General features: G+C 40.3%; 2 protein-coding genes across 11 annotated transcripts in view; one reads left to right on the forward strand and one right to left on the reverse strand.

Moving 5' to 3' along the window:
- The first annotated feature begins 78 nt into the window (after nt 1-78).
- adck2 (aarF domain containing kinase 2) lies at nt 79-12,188 on the forward strand. Its single transcript, XM_067501427.1, has 8 exons — nt 79-5,700; nt 5,834-5,980; nt 6,134-6,262; nt 7,402-7,497; nt 7,666-7,944; nt 8,782-8,910; nt 9,420-9,473; nt 10,662-12,188. Exons 1-8 carry the CDS (start codon nt 4,819-4,821, stop codon nt 10,800-10,802), a joined length of 1,857 nt encoding a protein of 618 aa, XP_067357528.1. The 5' UTR covers nt 79-4,818; the 3' UTR covers nt 10,803-12,188.
- A 906-nt stretch (nt 12,189-13,094) lies between these two features.
- srpk2 (SRSF protein kinase 2) overlaps nt 13,095-24,267 on the reverse strand; it is a 63,110-nt gene continuing 51,937 nt past the window's right edge. For 4 of the 10 annotated variants that reach the window (XM_067501412.1, XM_067501411.1, XM_067501408.1 and 1 more), the window contains 7 exons: nt 22,022-22,897; nt 21,459-21,521; nt 20,630-20,730; nt 20,132-20,239; nt 19,975-20,044; nt 17,699-17,791; nt 13,095-15,504 (listed from right to left, as the gene is read on the reverse strand). In XM_067501412.1, the coding sequence (XP_067357513.1) occupies nt 15,320-15,504; nt 17,699-17,791; nt 19,975-20,044; nt 20,132-20,239; nt 20,630-20,730; nt 21,459-21,521; nt 22,022-22,897 (1,496 nt within the window). In that variant the 3' untranslated portion in view covers nt 13,095-15,319. Of the gene's footprint in view, nt 15,505-17,698; nt 17,792-18,124; nt 18,218-19,974; nt 20,045-20,131; nt 20,240-20,629; nt 20,731-21,458; nt 21,522-22,021; nt 22,898-24,267 lie in introns of all 10 variants that reach the window. The other 6 variants (XM_067501416.1, XM_067501418.1, XM_067501414.1 and 3 more) reach the window with 4 other exon arrangements.

Consider the following 24,267-nt stretch of genomic DNA (forward strand, 5'->3'; position numbering starts at 1 on the left):
CTTCTCCCTTCCTCCCTCCTTCTCTCTCTCTCTCTCTCTCTCTCTCCCCCCTCTCCATTTTCCATCATCACCCTACTCCACGTCGCCTCCCACCCACCACCTATACCCCCCCCCACCGCTGAACTAATCTGCAGCTGGCTGGGTGATTGGAGGCCTAGTTGCCTGGGAAACCGAGTGTCCTGCATAAAGAAAAAAAGGAGCAGGAAGGGGCAAAGCTTAGCACCACCGAATACATAAATAAAAGCCTCTTTTGGGAGCCAATTAAAAAACCCCAAGAGCCCTCTTATCTCAATGAAGGGACAACATGTTCATCATTTTTTATCTCTTCTGGTTCATGTGCCATTTAAAAGCAACAACAACAATTACAAGTAGTCCAGAAGTGCAAGCTGTGTGAGTTGAATGTTGTGTGTGGTGATGATGTTGTGTAGAGGCAAAAGTGGTTTGGCCGAGTTTGGGTTGATCACCACTGACCTCTGCTCAGTAAGAGAATACAAACTGCAGAGTCCAGCTCACAATCAGGCCCAGGGCTGCAGAAAAGCTCAATGGCGCTGTATGAGTGGGAAAAGAAAGTAAGGAAGCAGGGAACATGGCTGGACATGCATACTGATGGCCAAAATAATAATTAATAATTAACCTGGTCAACCCCACTGGGTCTCTTTGGCCTGTTCATTATTGTAAACACATGCTTCAAAAACAAGGATCTTAACGCCTTGAACCTTTATAGTGGAAAAAGGACATGTGGATATATGTGTACCAAATGATGCAGAAGCCATCTAGAAATTTCCATTTTATCCAACAGTGCATTTATTATAGATTTAAATATTTCACTAAAAAAAGGTGTTCTGAAAACACAAAGTCTATATAAACATTAGAGATAAAGAGAGAGAACAGTAATCAACAGCTATTACAACATCTATAAATGCCAATATTTCAACAAAAGTTGTGATTATTTATTTTTTGACAATAAAGAAAATATCTGACAGATGGTCATTCAAAACCTGAATATATTATATTTAGTGCACTAATATAAATCACATCCCCAGCTGTGCAGTGCTGCTCCAAGCCCGGTAGAAAATGGGGGGGGGGGGGGCATTCGGGATAAACACTGTGCCAAACCAACATGCGGACAATGATCCGCTGAACTCACGGGATAAGTAATAAAATAAAAAAAATAAAAATAGTGAACTAATATAAATCAGCCACTTAATTAATTGAGAAACTAAATATTTTCAATGATTAATGATTTGTACTAGTCTAGGCAAACAACATAATGAATATTAATACAATTTCCATTCAGTTAATACATTGTTGCTTGTGTGTGAATTATATTCCATGTCATAAAGTTTGTTTCCAATCTGTGTTACATTTAAATGTTACATTACTACATTAGATTAGGCCAGTTTAGGGTGGTGTGTCCACACCCCATGTTGGTGCTAGCAGGTAGTGTATCTTACTCTAAAGCTTTGAGTAAATGTAAGTCGTAAATTGGAAGCAATAATGCTTATGTTCTTATATGTGCATAAACAAAGCAAAAAAAGACAAAGCAGACTGATTTTTTTTATCGATGTTGTTGCTGTGATATCCTTCGATCTCTCAGAAGTGTAATAGAGCCATCTTATACAGAAAACATGCCAAGGGGCTTGGGTTGCATTCCTTCAGTCATTTCACTGCAGAGCCTTAATAAAGTGTCTAACAGCATCACCTCAGCACAGCAACTATCCTGCTGACCTCTGAGCCCAAACCCTGACCTCTCCTTTGAAATGCAAGCGAGATCTAAAAGCCTGGCTTTTCCATCAATAGCAGTTAGGGGAGCAGGGTGGGAGGTGGGAGGTGTGGGGTAGTAACATCTGTTTGGAGTTTATCCCACGTTATTGTTTGGCTCAGTCCTGTATCAGGCCTATAGCTGGGATCCTGGGAGCATACTGAGCCCACTGTCCAGGGGACGCACTGTGACTGCGAACACGGCTAGGACAAATTATTAGTCCTTAATGGTGCATAGTAAGATGATTTCAAGACTTCTGTATGAAACAGAGCAAATGGCGATGAAATCGAGCTGAGACCTTTTTTGTTCCATGCCTCCTCCTTTCCTTTATGGCCCAGAAACAGATTTTGCTGTACCATTTCTGACGAAAAGTCATAAAATAGCTTAAGAACTTTGTTCTGGAACGAAAAGAGTATCAGGAAGTACTTCTTAATGCCACTTCCATCAATTCACAAACCACATATTCTAAACTATGCTCTTCCCAAAAACATTCCTATCAACCACTGATGAACAGTAAGCTATGAAATTTTATTTTTCCACATGTTCTGCAATCTTACATATTTTGGGTTTACTTTTTGTTTCGTTGTACCAATGAGAGCAAAAGGAATTATGCAAAATAATCTAATAGTCATTCCGAACTATAGTTAACTGAAATCTACTTTAATATTTGATTGATAAACACATTTTAAAAGCAAAAATTATAGGTATTTCTCTGGTCACAACTTCGCAATTTTGACATTTTGCTGCTTTGAAACAACATTTCTTCACAATGTTTTACAATTGACTTTCCAAAAAGTTTCACAGAACTGCATTTATTTACTCGACAAATGTCATGATCTGGCCTTTCAAATTCATTCTTGTTCGGGGATTTTATTTTGCAGCACTTCCCCCACTTCCGGTTCGCAGTTGATTAAACCAGCTTCACCACTCATCACCGTTCACAATTGTTTACACCTGCTCCCCTTCCTTATGATCATTTGGCCTGCTGACTCTTGGTATTTGGAGGCTGTTGCCTGTTTTTTTTTTTTTTTTTTTTTTTACCTTTGACCTGAGGTTTGGTTGTTGTGTTCCTTATTAGCCCTCTTGTACGTTCGTAGTTTCCTACTCCTTCTTGATCTGTCTTTGTTATCCACGCACCGGGTTTATTAAGGAACTGCTCCATTTGTCTGTACGGAGTTCATATCGATTTTCGTTCAGCCCTGCGAGATGCTCCTTAGGTTATTTGTTCGGGTATATTTCAGACCTGCTCAGTTGGTTCCCACATTTAGTTTACTGTTCAAACCTGCTGCGGATCCGTTCTTTTGCTTGTGTTTACCCCTGATTTGCGTCTCCGTACGCAATATGATTCTGTGGGTCAAATTATTTTTTCCTGCCTTCCTGGAGTGATTTTTAGTTCACTTCTCCAGACGCCCCGTGTTCTTTTTCTGTTTACCACTTACACGTTCATCCTTCTGGTTTTCCAGCTCAGTCAGTGCCGTTCCCTAGTTTTTATATCCGTACACAAACTCTTGGTATCACCCTGGTTTCCTTTCTTAGTGTCTTTAGATCATGCTTTATTTATTTATCTATCTATCTTCGCCCTTTCAGCTCGTTCTTGAGTTAAGTGAATATATATTTTTTTCCTTTCCCCGCTGTTTCAGAATAAAATTCACTATACTATAATCCCTCTCACTGCATCTACTCTTGGGTCCGTTACCAAACAGAAATCATGACGACAACAAAGGTTTTTTTTCCCTCTGACTTTCTCTTATATGGTGATACATAACGTGTTATAAGGGCTTGAAGCACAAAATAAAAACATTTGCTCTCCTAATTGTTAAGGTTTGGCCTTCCAAATGTATATAGGCACATTTTAATTAAATCGTTTTAGAACGAATTATAACATTTTAAGTGCTAACATTCTGACATAGGAAAAACACTACAAGTACTGTACACCAAGTGTATAAAAAAACACAGGCAAGCTCAATTTTATTTATGCAATTTGAACAGCCATGTCCGGCATACAATGTGGCTTATTAATACTTCCATGTGCACTTACTGCACAACAGCATTTGATATACAGGTAGATCGCATGTGCTTCCCCTACTTTTCCACCCTTATAAACATAGTAAAACAAAGTAACCTCCCAAGGGTCCCTGGTGCAAAAAATGTTGTTGGGCCCCGGTTGACCACTATTTGACAGGACCTATATCATGCAATCCGTTCTTTGGTCACACACAGTAAATATCTATAAACAAAGCAGGGGTCACTTTGGTCTGGGAAGAAGTTATTGGCAGATACATAAAGATCTAGAGTTTTCGGTGCCTTTTGGCGTAGATGATAGTCCAGCTTTGTGCAAACTGTCTAATATCAACAATAAACAATATTACTTAGGTATGTTCCCTTTTGCATCTATTATCCCTCGTTTCCTTGTAAGGAGAGAAACAAACTGAACGTGCACCCAGAATAATGTGTGAAATGGCTCCATCTGTGGGGCAGTAGATGTCTCTATTGAAACTTGAATAAGTACACTATGCTGAGCTAATATTATTAGTATGTGACAGTTTTCATATTCAGCTAATATTTATTGTTAAAAAAAAAAACATTGCTACCTTATTGTTAAGAAACACATGCGCTCCGTCACTTGGTAAGGTAACTTCGGTTAGCATTTCCTACACTTTGGTGACGCATTTCAACGCAAGACACGTGTTGGCGCGTAGCAAGACGTCATGCGGAAGTGCAACAGGCATCGGCTCTCATTGAAACGCTTTCATTGTTGTTTTTACACTGTAAACGGAAGAAATTTGACGTCGGTCCCAGAAAGAGAGCTGAACCACTAAATGTGAGAAGAAGTCATCTAGTTTCTTGCAGTAGGGAACATCAGTAATTGCCACTGACTGTAAGTTAAAGTGATGCCTTGAATGTAGTCAAATATTCGTGTATTCATGATCTCTTTCATTGAAACCTTGCACGGTTACTCGATTATTATTAACCGATGATTGTGCGATGTTGTAGCATTTGACAAGAACATTTTTTATACAATTTACCTCTCTGGATTGAGCTAACAGCCATCTAACATGGTGACCATGATGACCCATGGAGCCAAAGCATTCCTTCTCAAGGTGAGGTACAGTTGCCAAAGAGCAGGCTCCTTCACCAGGGTCAGACTCATTCAGAACAGGACATATTTGCTTCAAACAAGGCAGATCATGACCCAGATACCCACGTTTTCACTGCTATGTTGGGGTGCTGTCAAAGCATCATCCTGTGCAGCCAGATGCCAGGGAGCAATCCTTCCATCCAAGACTGCTGGGAGAAAGTCTTTAGCCAAAGTCCAGGTGCACAAAGTTGTATTTTTCCTTCGTCTCACCTTCCGCGCATTGGTTCTACTCCTCAAGTTTGGCCCCCTTTTCCTCCTCTTTCCTTTGACTCTAGTGTCTAACCGCTGTGCCTCCTGCTGGTTAGATGCTCTGCTTTGGGTGACTGAGACATCAGGTCCTACTTTCATCAAGCTGGGGCAGTGGGCCAGTACCAGGCGGGATATCTTCTCTCCAGAGTTCTGTGAACGGTTCTCTAGGCTCCACATCAGGGTCCGCCCTCACTCCTGGTCCCACACCAAGCAGTGTCTACGGAGGGCCTTCGGAGAATGCTGGAGGAGGGTTTTGGTGTTTGAGAGCAAAGAGCCTGTGGGTTCAGGATGTGTGGCACAGGTCTATCGAGGCTGGGCCAGGGCAGACCAGGTGGAGGACCCAGTATTCCAGTCAATAATGGAGGAGATGGACAAAGAAGACTTGCTGGAAGCCTGGGAGATCCCAGGGCTTAGAGGAGTGGCCAGTTCCTTGTGGCAGCTATGGAGAGGGAGGAAGGAGGAAGAAGCATATGATGACAGGAGTTGTCCAGAGGGTCAGCAAAAGGAGAACAGCACAGAGAAAGAGCGTCTGATACCTGTGGCCATCAAGGTCAGTCTGACAGTAGCAAGTTATTCATTTACATCCTTCAAACTCTCATATTGCCTCCACACTGTACATTAATGTTGTTGTATTGTTTTCACACTCTGCAGCAGATGTTTAAATAGTTTCTTATGTATTTAAGGTGATCCATCCAGGCGTCAGGAGGCAGGTGGAGATTGATCTGTTGTTGATGAAAGCAGGCAGTTGGCTCCTGCATTGCCTACCTGGACTCAAGTGGCTCAGTCTGTGCGAAATAGTAGAGGAGTTTGAGAAGCTCATGACCAAACAGGTAGGAATGTGATAAACAAAGACATCTCTTAATATATATGCATATTGATTTCCAAGTTAAGGATCCTCAGAAATGATGAACATACTACATTTACAGCGCAAAAAGAAACAGGAAGAGTATAATCTCCATGGTCTGGCAACATTTTTATTTCAGATTGATCTCCGTTTTGAGGCCAGAAACATTGAGCGTTTTCGGGATAATTTTCGTGACGTGGATTATGTGAAATTCCCAACTCCATTACGACCATTTGTCACCGGGACCATTTTAGTGGAAACCTTTGAAGTGAGTAATTACAATTTAACAATGAATGTACAACCTAAGCAAATCCAAAAAGTCAGAAGATCAGTTGCTTATTTCTATAACTATTGTGTTTGAATACATTGTCCTCCTTAGCAAACTCTGTGATTTCTAGGCAATATTATTCGGAAAATTCATTCACCATAAATAAAATGAACATTCTTTAATTCAATTCAATTCAATTCAACTTTATTTATATAGCACCAATTCACAACAAAGTCATCTCAGGGCACTTTACAGAATAAAGTCAAGATTATAAAGATGTATAAAGAGAACCCAACAATTCCCCCTGGAGCAAGCCATAGGCAACAGTGGAGAGGAAAAACTCCCTTTAATGGAAGAAACCTCCAGCAGAACCAGGCTCAGGGTGGACGGCCATCTGCCTCGACCGGTTGGGGTGAGTGGAAAGGGGAGAGAGAAAAGAACAGAGCAAAAAAAAGCAACAACAAAACATCGGGCAGATTGGTAGGACCAGTAGCTGCATGCTGGAAGACACACAGCTTCAAAGCCGGGGGACACCTGCAGAAAGGGACAGAGAGAGGGGGACAGAGAAGGACAAAGACAACTACGGGAGAGAACACATAGAGTTAATGACATACAGTGGTGACAATTGCAGGGTGAGAGGAGAGGAGAGATGGTCAAGAGGAGGAAAGGAGCTCAGTGCATCGGGGGGTGGGTCCCCCAGCAGTCTAAGCCTATAGCAGCATAACTATAACTAACTATATGCTTTATTAAAGAGGAAGGTTTTAAGCGTAGACTTAAAAGTAGAGAGGGTGTCTGCTTCCCGAATCTGAACGATCTGGGAGCTGGTTCCACAAGAGAGGAGCTTGATAGCTAAAGGCTCTACCTCCCATTCTACCTTTGGAAATTCTGGGAACCACAAGTAAGCCGGCATTCTGAGAGCGAAGTGGTCTACTGGGATGATATGGTGCTATAAGGTCTTCTATATATGATGGAGCCTGACCATTCAGAGCTTTATATGTAAGAATCAGGGTTTTAAATTCTATTCTACATTTAATGGGAAGCCAATGGAGAGAAGCTAGTGAAGGTGAAATATGATCTCTCTTGCTAGTTCCAGTCAGCACTCTTGCTGCAGCATCAATGTATATTTATTCCTCTTTCAGGAGAGTGTGCCCATTTCTAACTACCTGAGCTCTGATATTTCTCAAGAGGTGAAGCAGAAAATAGCCAGAACGGGTGTAGACATGTTGCTGAAAATGGTGAGTGAGATATTTACTTTCTCTATGTGTTTATGGATGGTTCTATCAGTGGGGAAAAATTACACCGCCTACACATTTCTGAGGAGATTTAACTGAATGTCTCATGACTAGATGTACTTATACCTTGAACATTGCCCGGGTGTCCGTTTGTGTTCATCTGCATTCCAGATTTTTGTGGACAACTTCGTCCATGGGGACCTCCATCCTGGGAACATTCTGGTCCAGTGTCAGGATCCCCTTGCTGATTCCAGTGACAGTGCTGGTATTGCAGGGGTGCCCCAGGGTAAGACCACCCTCACCGATTTGTGGGACACAGTGGTGGTCAGTGTCCGACCAGACCCATGTCCTATCCAGTTGGTGCTGCTGGACGCTGGCATCGTAGCTCATCTCAGTGACCACGACCTTGCCAACTTCAAGGCTGTCTTCACAGCTGTGGTGCTACGGCAGGTAATGAGCCAAGGACACATATAGTAGTTGGAATTTTCATGGTATATTGTGCTGGTACGTTGGCCTAGTGGATAGAAAGATTGTCCTGCCCATTAAGAACATAGACATGAGCAATGCTCTATAGCATTAGGTGAATCCTGCAGAGGGAAGATTATTCATAAAACTGTTTATTTTCTCATATGAGCAATGATTGTTGCAACGTATGAGCAAACACTTTGATGGATCAATTCCTTCATTTTGTTTAACTTATTCAAATGTTTCCAACATTTAACTTTGGATTTGTTAAAGGATAACTTTTGTCATTTACTAATATAATTTATTGTCCCCAATCACTATAAAGACCCTAAAAACAATATTGAATCGAATAATGTCTGGTTAATTGTAAGCTTATAGCTGGATAATCATGTTCATCTGTGCCATACGCCTCCGTTTTTTTCCAAAAATGGTTAAAACATACATCATCCAGACCTCCCACCGCACTGGATGACATATTTCCCCATTATAAAACCTGTTCAACATAAATATTGTCCAAACTGTGAATGTGAATGACTGGCTGTGGTACAGCACCTGTATTGTTATTGTGGACAACACATTTCACCTATGTCAAACTATAGACTCTTCCAACATTATTAAGTTTCAAGGAAAACTCTTAAATAAAGCAATAATCATGTGAATTTAGACATTTCCCACTTTATAGGAATTGTGCAGAACGCATTTTTAAAACTGTAACTAGTTCTATATTTTCCACAGCGACTCCAATTAGCATTCAGAAAGTAAGGATTGAAATCAAAGAAACAGTATGTCCTGGACTAATCATTTTTAAAATCGTGTTTTCAGGGTGAGCGGGTAGCAGAGTTGATTTTGCATCATGCCCGAGCCAATGAGTGCCAAGACGTGCAGCAGTTTAAGAAGGATATGACCCAGCTAGTGGACCATGCAGTCAGCAACACCCTCTCTCTGGGAAAGGTAATGCCCAAGATTGGGGCTTTCCTTATGTTTATGATTTGTGTTTTTATATTATTATTATTATTATTATTATTATTATTATTATTATTATTATTATTATTATTATTATTGGTTTGACATTCATTTTGTGTTTCTGAATTTTATTGACTTATATTGTTACATGTTATGATATAAAAAGCTTTGTTTGCTTTTATTATCTCAGCCTGTTTTCCTGTTTGTGGGCATGATGACAACTAATTAACATCCCCTCATAGTTTACATTGCTGTGCTAAGATCTATCCAGGATTAATCAGTAATTGATTAATCGGGGTTTGTAGTTAAGCAATCAATACATATATAGATGCCTTAGGAGTCAAAGGGGAACATTAACACTTTTGACAGAAACCAGTTATCAATTGAAGTTATTTTTCAATTCAAAATATCTTACTGGCTGGTGAAAGTGACTTAAAAAGTGAGGTAATAAAGGTCACTAAATACTATTCATCTCTCTGGTTTTATGGTCTGTACAGATCCAAGTGGCAGACTTGCTCTCCAGAGTCTTTGGTCTACTCATCAAACACAAGGTAAGAAATCACAATAACAATTCGGACTGAGCTTCCTACAGTGGATATAAGTTTAAACTCCCTTGTGGAAATGCCAGGGTTTTGTGAAAAAAAAAAAGTTAGAGATGAATCCCTTCAGAATTAATTCCACCTTTTTAATGTGGCCTATAACCTGTCTAAAAATAAACTAAAATAATGTGTCTGTACAAGTTTACATATCTTCTATGCCGTTAATTAAAGTGACTCTGATTTACTCAGCTGTCATGGTATCAACGCATCAAAGGAATCTCACTGATGGAAGGCACAAGTCAGGATAAGGGTGCAAAAAATATTAATAATAAAGACATTAGATTTACCATGGAACACGGTGAAGATGGTCATTAACAAATGAAAAATATGGCACATCACTGACTTAAATAAGAAATGGAAGTCCCTCAAAATCCAGGCCAGGAAGCTGCCAAGAAGCCTCCTGCAGCATTTATACTACCTGTGGCAACATGTCTGTAAAGGTTGTCAGTAATCCAGGTTATGTTATCCGAAGGTTGAGTCATGTCGACTGGACTTCTTGCTTTACTGGAAAACCTTTGCTACTCATCCAATCGGCTTCTTTAGTCTGGAGAACTAAAGAACTTTTTCAGTCTGAAGAAATGAAGAGTTGGTCTTCAGACTGAAGAAGCTATTCTTCATACATCTGGTCTATGTGTAAAGGTGGCAAGACAGAAGCCTTTTCTTACGAAGTAAACATTGAGCCCATTTTGCAAAAACCTACATCACATCTGACAAAAGCATGCGATCAATTGTGTTATGGTCTGATGAGAGCAAATCTGTGTGTTTGCTGCAAAAACACGCATCAACAAAAGAACACCGTACCCAGTATGAAGTACTGACAAGCATTTACACAGAATCTTGAGGCTTAACTGACCATCCGATCGTTGTCACAGAGAATTGTGTATTAGATTTCCTCTCACACACTACACATTGCACACTTCTCATCTCAGCTGTAATACTAACTCACTTCTGGCTCAATAAAAACACAAGCAGTCATGGTTTGTTACCTCTGGATTTAAAAAGGTGGCCGCAGTGTCATTAACCTTCAAACGATATATTTCTACCTTCACACTTTTACATTATAACAGTGTCAACCATCAAATTGAACAGCTTGGAGCGCTGTGATGCCATAGCTCACTAATGTTGTTACTGTTTTTCCAGGTGAAGCTGGAGAGTAATTTCGCCTCTATTGTGTTTGCCATCATGGTGCTCGAAGGTCTGGGCAGGTCACTTGATCCGACCTTGGACATCCTGGATTTGGCCAAACCCCTGCTGCTGAAGAACTGTGCTTCACTGATGTGATAAACAAATACATATACACCCACTGGCCACTTTATTAGGTACAGCTGTACAATTGAATGCAATCCAATGCAGGAGTTAATGTTTTCGCCTTACCTCATTTATATAGTGGCCAAAACATTAGAACCACCTCCTGTAACGCACTCCCCTATGACTCCACTAACCACTTCTACCTCAATATGTGGTTTACGTGACATGTGAACACTTTTCTGATAGGACTTTGCTCTGATGTTTTCTCCTCGACTTAGATTTTTGCTCGCTTTGGATAAAAGCATCTGCTAAATGATTAAATGTAATTGCAATAATAAACAGATTAGAATTATCACCTTTCTTGCAGTTTGAGCTTACAAACTGAGAAATTATAACCTTGTAAAAGTAGAATTCATGGCAGAGCTGCTGTGTTGGATGGCATTAGATTGTACAAGTGTACCTAATAATGTGGCTAGTGAGCGTACAGCGAGGTTCATAAATATTGGAACAATACGTTTTGGCTTCTATACCCCCAAAATTAATTTGAAGACCTTCACCTTCAATTAAAGGGGTTTGACAAAAGTTTGCCACGGGGGCGTCTGTGGCGCAGGAAGTAAAGCGGTCGTCCACCAATCCCCCAGTTGTGGGTCTGATCCCCGGCTCCTCCGGTCACATGTCGAAGTGTCCTTGAGCAAACACTGAGCCCCAACTTAGTTGCTCCCGGTGAGTGTTGGCCAGCTGCATAGCAGCTCCCCCATCGGTGTATGAGTGTGTGTGTGATTGTGAGTGTGAATGGTTGAATAAGAAGCAGTGTAAATCACTTTGAGTGCCAATAGGTAGAAAAGCACTATATAAGTGCAGACCATTTAACATTTACCCATTTATTAATTACAGCCATTTTCATGCCACACTCCCGCTTGTAGTGGCTCATAAATTATGTTACAAATTAACATTACATTTAATACTTGGATGAAAATCCAGTCACTGACTGCCTGAAGTCTGGAACCCACAAACATGATGAAATGCTGAGTTTCATCTCTGCTCTATTAGGATAACATCAGGTAAGAAACTCTGAGGCAGCTGTTTTGGGTCATTTTCCAATTCTGTGTTTTGCAGCATTTGGCTGAATTGGAGCAAAGCGTAAAGCCTCTATGGGGTCTGTTGGGTTGGTTTTTTTTCCAGCTTCACTTGCATAGATTTCTCTTTGGCCCTTATGTTGTGAGTTTCAATGAACAGCTGCCATATGCAACTGTAACACTCGGAACCAGCACGAGTTTGATTATAGAATAGAATAACAGAAGTCATAGAATAATAAGGGAACCGGCAAAAACACAGGCAACACCTGGCGACCAAAAACGTGTGTGTGAGAAAATGGCAGTAGTTCCTGAATGGTCAATGCCAAACTTTTGTCAAATCTCTTGAATTAAAGCTGAAAGCTCGACTTCACTCGCATCTTGAGTGTTTTGTGTTAAAGTCAATGTGGTGGTGCAGAGGCCAAATGCCAAATTATGAAACTGACTGTACATACAAAGCTAAGGAACACAACCGAGAGGTACCTTTAGGTGGACACACGGGTACTAGCCCCTATAGATTCTATACATACTGTATAAATATATTTCCATATACATCTGTACTGTATATCCTCAGAATGTTATGATGATGCTTCAAGTTTATAACGAAAGATTCTGCTGTGGATGATAAGGATGACATGGATGGGTTAATGCCATAAATACCTCAGTGTTTTTCACATTAGTGGGTATTTTCCCCTCCAATATTGTTATTCCCATCTTTTATCTGCTCGAATATTGCACCTATTAAAATCTACTTAAAGGCACCTCTGTCAGAAGCCTAATGTAGAAGAGTGTTTACAGGCAACAGGTGTAGTTTAAGTGCTAATGCATTAGTCAGACTAATTGGCCGAAGCCTAGATGGCATCAGAGACCATATGTAGTGTTTTTAGACAAAAAATACTGCAGAAATGCCAGGTACTTTGTAGTTTTTGTTTTTTTTACTTTTTAGTGATGAATATTGAGCTCAGCATGGTCTTTTACCACGTAATCTTTTATTGCATCTTTAGTAATGTTCAATAGACCATATTTGTTTTAGTGTGATTCACAGTGTACTATAATTTTGTTTTTACACACAAAAGTTACAGTGTGGAGCACAACTGACCCATGTCTTTCAACTTTCCATTAAAATAGAAGGAACATAATAAAAAAGGGAATATGTGCTCTTTGTCTTTTTCTTTCCAGTCTGTCCAGTCCTAAGTCTTTATTTCACTAAGGCTGACTGATGCAGAAATTTCACTCCATCAAGGGCACAACATCCATTAACTTACAATTTTATTAAATTTGTCAATGAAAAACACAAGAGACGCAAATCTGTGTATATCATTAGGAAGAACAGTCAGCATGGCTGAAAGAGTGAGATCAGGAGGTTTTGGTGCAAAAAAACTCATCACATACCCTTTATTGCAAAACTGTTTGGTTTTTTTTTCCCATCACAATTAAGTGCCCAGACAGAGCAGCACTGTTCAAGTAAGGAGGGAGGGGAGAGGTGACAACTGTGTAAAAAATCTTTTTAAGAATAATTATTATAATTAATAATGACAAAAGAAATAAAACATTTCTAATAGACAAACACAATCACCTCAGTATAAGACAAGATTCTGTCACGGTCACAACAACCAGAGAAAAGTTGTTTTCTTTTTCCTCTTTTTTTTAACGAATTAAATAGTTTTTAAAAATATCTCACGATTTACTTATACTCATCTTTTTTTCCCATTTATTGCGAAAATAGGCAACTGGACTAATTGTGGTGATGCGAGATTTTGTGTGTATCTATGTGTGTGTGTGTGTGTGTGTGTAAATGTCTGACAGAAGAGTAAGTGGAGAGATAGTGGAACGTCTGAGAGCAGCAGCAGTGTGGCAATGCAGCACTTTCATTAAGCCACCAGGTGGCACAGTTCAGTCTGAACACTCCTACAGGGCTGCAGCGATGATGGCCCACCACTCCCGCTGTATCAGAGGAAGTCAAGTTCTGCCAACACCATCCTCTGGTTTTTGTTTTTTTTTTGTGTGTGTTTTTTGTTTTTTGGAATGATGCTTGTGTGTTGAAACTCAGTCCACGGTCGCTTTTCAGCATTGCCAGATATCAGTTCTATGTACAAAGGTTTCAAATCCCTGAAGGACATCTACAAAGACAAGTGCAACCTCCATGTGACCACCCCCTTTATTATGGAGAAGCTCAGGGATCAAAGAGTCACTCAATAAGGGAAAATAAGGGGGAATAGTACCAACCAGATCAGGTAAACGTGACACAGCGGGACTCAACAGAAGACTTCTCAGGAATTAAAGTCAGGAATGATGCCAAAGGACGAAGATTTAGGAATGTCAAAAGCTAAAGGGGAGGGGATTATAATATAGTGACCTTCCCCAGAGGGGGGCACCAAAATATCCTAATGTGTTCTAACAGAATGTCAGGTAATGAAATGGGGAAAAAAAAATATTAAATGCATCCATGGTCCTTTGTCTTCCATTCATGCTGATCCATCAGTGTCTCCATGCATTTTAAAGACAGCCTTTAAAGACCAAAATGTCCTCCTCCATGTGTAACTGATTGTATCTTTTTCCTTTTGCTCAACCCAAACTTTTTCTGTCTCGTCTGTAGTAGTGCGACAACTGTCAGTGTGGTGCTGGAGGACTGGCTGTCCTCCAGTTGTCTGTGGTGGCCCCCAGTAGGAGCATGCAGTTCACTTAGAAGGGGAGGAAGTGGGAACCAAACCGGCATAGAGGGGATTTCTCGGGAACAGATTCTTGGAAGAAATCTGGGTGTAAACTTTCAGTCTGATGTGGCTGGCGCTTCCTCCACAGCAGGGTGAGAGAGAAAAGGTGGGGCTGCTGGATTAGAAAAAAAGTTTATTTAGGCAGATCTTGAGTACAGGCACATACGCTCATTCTCACGCGCACAGAAACACACTGGTCTGTCTTTGAGGCCCTGGTTATGTAAAAGGTCACGGCAGATGGACTGCCAGCACTACAGCGGGGCTTCTGGTTGACATTTCTTTCACGTTATTGAAAAGATCAGCAGCTGGATCCAGTTAAACTAAGTGTTAGAAGGCGAAGGGTAGATAGACACATGGGACCGGCTGACATCTTGATGGCAGAAAAGAAGAAGAAAGCACATATCCATCAGACAGAGCCGGTCTTCTCCCTTTTACGGACGAGCAGCATCCATCCTCAAATGATCCGATTCTTTTTTTGGGAGATGTTTAGGAAGACACAAGTACTATGTCGTGTAATCTCCATAAACGTGTCTTTACATTCCTTTTGGGAAAGATGGAGGGAGCTGTGTGGGAGTTAAGCCTAGTCAGATAAGCATGTAAGGGAACATGTCTAGGATAGGGCTGGAAAGATCAAGTCTTCCTCATCTTCTCCAACTGTTTTCAGCTTCTTTCCACATTGTTGTTACACATGCTGCCACCAGGGGGGGGATGTTTGGGTTAAATGTTGGGGAACAAGGGGAGGAGGACAAATGATCAGAGTTTGCGGCTACGAGTTTAGCCAGGCGTGGTTGAGGCATTCGCTGGCTGAGGCCCTTTTCTCGGGCACCATCTCCAGCATGGGCAGAAGGAAGTGAGTGAAGTGGCCGGCGTCTTCGTGCAACCAGCCGTACTTCTCCACCAACACGTCGAACAGGGACCACGGCTTCAGCTTAGTGATGTGCCGCAGCTCACCTGCAGGGGGGAGCAGAGTGTGTGAGACCATCAGAGGATGTAGGGAAAAAAAGATTTTAGCCTGGTTCGTTCACCCAAGTGACAAAAAACTTATTTTCTAGCAAGACTAGCAAGATGCAGTTTTTTTTCTCTTGTCAACAAATCCCCAAAAAAGAGCAGATTTAACAGTAAATCAATTATTAAAATCTATTTTAGGGAATAATTTACCTTTATATTGGAAATGTAATTTTTGCACCAGACTACTGAGTGACTGTCTTGAACGTGGTTGGACTTTCTTGTCTTTTCAAGGCATTTGTCGACAAATACAAGAACAGTTTTTACTGTATACGTTAAATTGAAATTGTATCTGGCCATGTGCATAGTTTTGCTCTGTTTCTCTGAGATTTCTCGCTTTATCCTACTGCAATGAGATGGGAAAAAATTTATGTATGGTTCCCACAGCACTGTAAAATTATAATAAACAATTTAGCAGCAACAGGATTTTCTGGAAATAGTGATTGTTGTCACTATTTTTTTAAATATAATTTAAAAAGATTATTCATTTCATTTTGATTGGTGTGGTGAGAGAAATCCCAGAGGCAAAAATGTCTGTATGGCTGGATCCTGAGGTAAATAATAAAATATGTTGTGTGTTACTTGGATGAACTGGAAGAGCATAATTCTGCAGGCTCCAACCAATCACAACAGCAGCTGCTCCATTATAATTCATAACTTTCTCTTGTGCTTATCAGCAAGGAGCTGTAATGATGGAGTGAAAACCTGCAGTCTTGGCTGAAAACCAAAGAGACACAGAGAGCAAGACATGGGCAGAAAGAAACAGAGAAAAGGCGAGGTACTGGCAATGGACAGGGGGAGGAAGGTTTTAATTCTTAAAGAGTGGGGACATGATTGGCCGAGAGACTAATGGATGAGAAAAAAAGGTATAAAGGGAATGATTAATGAGACTGATCAGTGACTGGAGAGCACACTATGGGCAAAAGGAAACCATTTTTAACACTGCGGATTTTTGACAGCAACATAAAAGTTTATGGCTGCAATTTGCAATATTTCAAAGATTGCTGCACATTTATGTTCTTTTGGTCTGTGTTCTTATAAAAAGTTTCAATTATTTGGTCTCCAATCAGTGTAACTATTTTCTCCCCAAGAAAAAATAAAAAAATTAATTAAAAAAATCAGGGTGCAATAAAGTAAACAGGGTAACAAGGCTGCTCAATTGCTCTGCACGGCTGAAGGCTGCTTGGTAGAGAGAAGCCCAGAGAGACAGAACAAGAAAGTCGGAGCAGATTAACAGAGCACCAAGAGATAAAAGGAACATTGAGACATCGAGTGCAGGCTCAGACCTCAGATAGACAACATCAAAGGCAGAATATCCAGGTCTCATGACACATTATGAAGAATATATAAGCAGAAAGGGAGATTAAGACATGGAAAAAAGAGAATAAATGAGAGAGTGCAAAGGTTACCAGTTGTATCAAACACAGATCTACACACTTACCAGGCTCAAAGATAAGCGGAACCACTGAGGTGTCTTACTGCTCTATGTATGGGCTAACAAACAATCTGTGCTGACTAGTCACATCCTGTTCAATTGGTCAAAAGTCAGCTTTATATATATCATGTGACTTATATATATGTGTGTATATATATACACACATATATATATATGAATATATATATATGTGTGTGTGTGTGTGTGTGTATACACATATATATATATATAAATATAACAGGTAACATGTGTGTGCATATAACATGTGTGTGTGTGTGTGTGTGTATACACACACACACATATATATACATATACACACACACACACACACACACACACACATATATATATATATATATATATATATATATATATATATATATATATACACACATACACACACACACACACACACACATATCCATATATGTGCACATATATATGTGTGCATATATATATATCAGCTGCTGTTACAAATATTACACACACACACACACACACATATATATATATATATATATATATATATAATTATTGCCCTGTGAATTTGAAGTGAATTTTGCTGTCTTAATACAAAGTACTGGTTGCAAACCTTGTTACGCAAAATCACTGTCTGATGGCTACTGAAGATCCTCGTTTACTACTCCAAATAAGGGACAAGGCCTATATAAGACCTAACCAACTGCTAACCACAGTGTCGTTTACCTTTCTTGGAGAAAAACTCTCGGCTGTACTTCCCGCCAGCGACCACTTTGCGTGGAACCTTCCCAAGGAGCTCCATGATCAGAGCGATGTGGTCTGCCCACCATCACATACATCACAGAGGGAACAGGCACGGTTCAGCATTACAGCATGCACACACACACCAACACCACAGGCTGTACGGAACCAAGACACCTCTGCCTTCAGGTCCAGCATGGACACATTCACAGTCTTAAAGACTATTGCAACACCATGAATTGGTGAGAATTTTTGTTGTTCTCATTCTTTGTAGTCACAATTTCAATGCATATATTCATTTTTTACCAACTTCAGCAAATTTGAATGGTGTGCTAAATCTGTTTGTGTCCATTTTGAGCCATCTTAGACATCTGTGTGTCTCAGTCCCACCAGCTCTGTGGCCATCGCTACCTCTTCTGTTGAAGAACTCCCGGGAATATTTTCCAGAGAGTGCAAAGTGCCTCGGAATACAGCCCAGAAGCTCTATGATGTGGGCTATGTGGTCTAAGGACGAGAAGGGAAGGAGGGAGGGAGGGAGGGAAGAAAAGGGGAAGGAAAGGAGGAAGTCATTGAAAGAGGAGAGATGAAAGTATAAAAAAGGTGGATTGTGGGTAAAAATATAAACAGGGAAGTGACAGAGAGAAGAGGAGAAAAGAAGGAAAAAAGAGAGTCACAGACAGTAAGGAGAAAAACCTGTGTTAGTGAGCTGTGCCTCCACAGCAGAGGTGATGAAATGAAATGTGACTGACATGCATTTGATGCAGAACTGAATATACTGGAACACAAAGCTAACGGTTTTTCATTTTGGCCATGGTGGGAGATCACAGACGCCTCTCTGTGAATCGGAACACCATGGCAAAACTGACTGGCTTACTATGTGTGCAAAACATGCAAAACCAGGTTAACCATGTGTCACATGCAATGAGGTGCTCAATGCATGAGCTGAATATGAGGGTGCACAGTTTAGAGGAATGAATTATTTTTGGCAAGACGTTGAGCAAAGCGGGAGTGAGTAAGGTTAATGACTGGATCTGCATGCAGATGCTGGGATTGTGATGCCTGATAGAGGAGAACTATATGTGCCCAGCAGATAGATACACATATACTCACATGATAACTGGCTAATGTTGCTCTTAAGCATGTTAACATTTTATAGATTCTGTTAAGGTCCAAAAGTCTAGATTTGAACACAATGACAGAATTACTGTGAGTTCTTTGTGTATCTATAACATTTGAACAATTCAGGGTTAGGTTGGGTGGAGGCAAAGCATCAGAATTCTACTGTAGGACAGGATTTAACAGCTGACAGTGGATAGTGGGAGTTTGGGGAGAGGGGTGACTAGTTTGAACTGTGCTCACTTTATGGCATTTACATTAAGATGTTTTATCTATTTTTTCCTATTGTCTGGGTGCATTGTTTGAAAAAAAAAATAGTCCCATTCATTTTGTAGATAGATGACACATTAGCAAAAGACAAATCAATACCTAAAAGTGTTTTATGTTCAATACACTCCGTACAATTACAATTCACCTACTGGTGTCCAAAGCTTATATATAAAAATTATTTGTGTTTCAGTATTCTTAATTATTTTTCATTATTCCACATTGGCTCATTAATCTTCCTGTCGTCGACAGAAAAGACGACCTTTTTGTTCTTTTTTCTGGGGATTCATAAAACCTGGGAATAAAATGTAATAAATAAATAAAATAATAATTAAGCTTGGCTTTAATTATTTTCTTATTGTTGGTGTTAAATGGGGATAAGGTTTGAGAATATTGTGCACATTATTCTCTTTGCACCGGTGTCAAGTGTTTTTCAATACATGCTTCTGTTATGTGTAAAATACAGAAATGCATTGCTGCATTTCCAATAGTATAACACAGTTGGAAGCAACATATCTCAGCAATGGAAATAGGATAAAGAGATGTAAAGCAAACAGTAACAGATAACAAATATCCACCATTTTCATATGAAAATACATTAAATCTATAAATATTTCGGTAACAACATTTCATTAAACATTCCAGACACTTTGCCTTTGCATTTTTATTATATACTGAATATATTACTTCAATCTTAGTTATTTAACTTTGCGTCAATGTCTAAAATATAGAGTAGATCAAGCCTACGGTATAGAGGCAGAATATTGAGCTACGACCTCATGTGAAACACTTACAAATAACATTTTTTTCCCTATGTTTGTATATCTGGATAATTATTTGTGTGTGTGTATGTATTTAAAAAAGATTTAAATACACACCCTCATCACGGGAGTAGTCCTCTCCAGAGTGTGGCTCAAACAGGTAATCCCCAGTAGCCAGTTCAAATGCCTATAAGAGAACACAGGATGCACAGATGAAAATAATTCTATATGTATCCAATGCACTGTTTAGATCATGAGCGTATGTTGTGCTCACCATGCAAGCAGTGCTCCAGATGTCTGCAGGAGTGCTGTAACCTGCTCCTATCAGGACCTCAATGGCACGATACTGTCTCGTCTGGATGTCCTCTGTAAAGTGCTTGTGCTGTGGAGAGGAGAGGAGAGCTCACTGTGAATAATATATGTATGATTTTATATTTGTTTCTAAACAAACATACTGCACTGTCAATGAACTACACTCCCTACATCTGTTTTTTGTTTTTAATAAGAAAATGAGACAAAACTACTGTATAGATGTTTAGAAATCAAAATGATGCTATTCTGCTTCTATTTGGGAAAAAAACTAAAACGAAGTTTTCACACAAAGACAATCCTGTACTGAACTTTTAGTCTTCATCCTTTCTTACTCTTACCTAAAATATCTAAATGTGAGAAACTGTACGACAAGGTGTAAGACTCTGACTAATAAAGACCACGTTGCCCTTGTATCCTACAAGTCTTTAAAAAGAATGTAATTTGTAAGTCTGTGTCTTACCACCCAGCAAGCATTTCCAAGATCAGCAATTTTGACTCGAATAAATTCAGCATTGCGTGGGTCTAGTGGGTTGATCAGGAGATCTGCAGCTCTGGCTTTGACTGAGAGAGGACAAATTGGGACATCACAGGATTAACACAGAGAATAACCAGAGGTAAGAGGAATTTAAACACTTCAGTGTAGCAATTACCATTCATTCTTCAGCTTTTTTAACACAAAATGCAAATAAGAAAAACGGAGTCTTGTCTACAAGTATAACACCATATATTTATTGTTCTTAGCTGGAAGCAAGACTCTAGATGAGTTGAGTTGGGGAAAAAAATTGGGATTGAAAATAGGACCAATTTCTATTTACTAAATGTTCAGTTATGCAGTGTTTTCAATTGGTAATAAGATAAAAACACGGAGGTTTGCAGCACGGTGGTGGAGTGGTTAGTGCTGCCGCCTCACAGCTAGAAGGTCACGGATTAGCATCCCTGGCTGGCTGCGACCTTTTATGTAGAGTTTGCATGTTCTGCTTGTGTTTGCGTGGGTTTCCTCCAGGTACTGCGGTTTCCTCCCACAGTCCAAAGACATCCATGTTAGGTTAATTGATGACTCTAAATTGTCCGTAGGTGTGAATGTGAATGGTTGTCTGTCTGTGGGACAGCTGGGATAGGTTCCAGCCCCCCCACGACCCTACACAGGGTAAGTGGTTACCGATAATGGATGTATATTAAGGTTTGGAGATGTTATTTTTGAAATGACCCTAGAGTTAAAAAGTTTATGGTAATAAAACGAACGCTGTGGGTGGATGAGTAATAGGGGTGGTGAGTCATTTTTTAATAACCTGAAGAGATGCTTGGACACTCAAACATAACAATGAGCAACGGGATCATCATATTAGGCAGCTCTAAAGTATAAGATCAAAACAGAAAATCATAACAGTGATTATTCATGTTCATTTACACGTAAATCAAAAATGCATTTTCAACAGAGAGCCTGGGAAAAAAGGCAGCATGAAAGCAGACAATAAGAAAGAAAAATTAGTGATGAGTAACGCAAAAAACACAAATTAAAAACTGAAAGGCGCTTACTGTACACTGAGGGATTGAGTTTAAAACATATCTTTGAACTTATCTGTGCAAATATAAACCCAAGTGTAAACTGAGATATAAAGATAAATGGCATAAATTAACCAATTTTGAAATAATTTAAATGAAATGAATGATTTGGGGCTAGAGAACAGACTTCTGAAATTCACTGTGTGTATTGTATAAATTAGTAATATACAGTAATTATAATAAACTTTATTCATATACTAATTTGCTTAACAATGTTACAAAGAGCATAACACAATAAACAAAACAGCAAATAAAAACAGTAGTTACATACTATATAACCATGTCTCACCTTTAGGTGCATCTCCCGTGCTCGAAGACGACACAGTGCGACTACGGTCAGCAGTGGGGCTGTTGGGTGACGGTCCTGCACCGATGTCAGCCGTTCCAACAGAAATGGGGTTTCCTGGCTCAGGATCCAGGGGCAAGTCAGGGAAGAGGGGCAGCACGTTCCGGTGCCGCTCGCTGGAGCCGTTGGTCAGCCCCGGTTCGCCCAGCTCACCGTTATACATCTCATAGCCAGAGCTGAGAGAGTTGTCCCTGTCCGTGTAACTGAGCTCGGATTCCACCAGGGGGCAGAGGAGAGGTTCTGGGGTGGGCGAGGGGGGCGGAGGAATGCCGGGTTTTGGTTTCAGTCCATCAGTCCCCAGCAAAACATGACCATTGATTTTGGATGAATCGGTTTTGTTGATGTGGGGTTTGATGGGAGAGGTGCTGTCTGTGAGGAGGTCAGTGGTTGTGTCCTCATCCTCATCTTCCTCATCGTCATCGTCCTCCTCATCCTCTGCCTCCTTCACCTTTGTTTCCTCTTCTTCCGCCCCCACCTCCTCATCTTTTTCCTCCTCTGTCCTGCTTTCAGTCTTTGGCTCCTCTGCATCGTTCTCCTCTGTTTCAGTCTGTTTCCCCTCATCCTCCTCTTCCTTCTCCTCTACCTTGTCCTCCACCTCTCCTTCTGCATTCTCATCCTCAGTCTCTTTCAATACATCCTCCTCCTCGACTTCCTCCTCCTCTCCTTGCGTTGGATCTCCATTACCTTCCTCCGAGAAAGGGGGAATGGGAGCATCTTTTTCAGCGACAGGCGTTGCCTCCTCTTCTTCTTCCACCTCCTCATCGGGGCCATCATCTGTGATGTTGGGTGGCTCGGACTGCTCCTGGGGAGTTGATGCGCCTAACAAAAACAGAGGAGAGGCAAAACTGTTAAGAGAGGAAGTGGGGGGGGAAGGAGACATTAAGCACAATCTAAGACAGCGTAGGCAGAGAGCAACCCAGCATGAAAAGAGAATAAAGATTTGAGAGGAGCAGGCAAAGAATGAATATAAGAATGAAAGAGACAGAAGGTGGAGAGACAGAGGGTGGAGGAGGGAGACGTAGAAATCCTATGTTTGCCGTGTGTGTCTGTGTTTTTGTGTGTGTGTTTGTGAGAGAGAGAATCAGCCTAAGCCCCATACACAATGGATCTTGCGTGGGCTTCGTGGTTTGAGCCAATCCACCTCCTATTCATTCACAGTCAGACTCCACCTACCTACAGATACTCACAGACTTGCTCATGATGCAGATCTGTCAAAGCCACAGCCCAGGAACATCACCTTTCTACTTTCTGAGTTAAATTTAACCTTAATCACTATTCGTCCTCTTAAATTAAAAAGCTGCAGCGAAGAGAGTCCATCTTCAGACCTGTATCTGAAACTAAACTGTCTGCATAAGAAAGGATTGTGCGCCACACAGTTTAAATTAATACAGGACATTCTCAGTGCCAAGTTTGTGTAATGAACTTATAATAACCAGGCAGTAACAATCAATGAATGACTAATACAATTCAATTGAGATTTTTATATGTAGGTGAGCTGTGAAGGACAGAATTCCACAGCTGTGGAATCTTTGACACAACACCAATATTTCAAAACTGGAGCAATTATGGACACGATTTTAAAAGTTAGCCAATTGTAGACAGAATAACAGTTCTGTCCAATTCTGGTGGACAATTCAAATTTGTGATTGTCCAGCAGCTAAAGCCATGCTGAGAGGGGAAAATGTAGCACTACAAATGTCACTACAATTGGCAATTTTCAGTTTCACATATAAAATAATTATAATAAATCGTGCACATTCACACTTCTAAGAACGTTCACACAGAGCCTCCATCGATCAGCGATTTATTCCACTAAATATTTTCTAGAACACAGGCCAGGCTTATTAGAGGACAGGACATTTCACAGCACAACTATAATATGTGACATTTTGAGTTAGGTCATGTTCTAAAACAGGAACTCAAAAACCAGAGGGGTCATTATAGTACGATTGAAGACAAAAACAGTTCAGTTGCATAAAGTTTCCAATTCGTTTCGTTTTCAGGCCAGATGATCAAGCTGAATTGTCCATTTATTGTCAGGTAAGAGGAGATGTGGACAGTAATTTACTGCTAACTTTGACCTCTTCAGGTCCCTGAAAGCCAGTCTCATAACTTCAACTAAAAGGATCACTTAGACCTTGCTATGTTTATATAAAATCTACATGTATTTATACAATTCTCACAGTTTT

Source organism: Channa argus, chromosome 4 (assembly GCF_033026475.1).
Source record: "Channa argus isolate prfri chromosome 4, Channa argus male v1.0, whole genome shotgun sequence".
Lineage (NCBI taxonomy): Eukaryota > Metazoa > Chordata > Actinopteri > Anabantiformes > Channidae > Channa > Channa argus.

Coding starts and splice junctions, on each gene's coding strand:
- adck2 (XM_067501427.1), top strand. CDS start 4,819: ATGGTGACCATGATGACCCATGGAGCCAAAGCATTCCTTCTCAAGGTG. Junction 5,701..5,833: donor TGATACCTGTGGCCATCAAG/GTCAGTCTGACA, acceptor TATGTATTTAAG/GTGATCCATCCAGGCGTCAG. Junction 7,498..7,665: donor TAGACATGTTGCTGAAAATG/GTGAGTGAGATA, acceptor TCTGCATTCCAG/ATTTTTGTGGACAACTTCGT.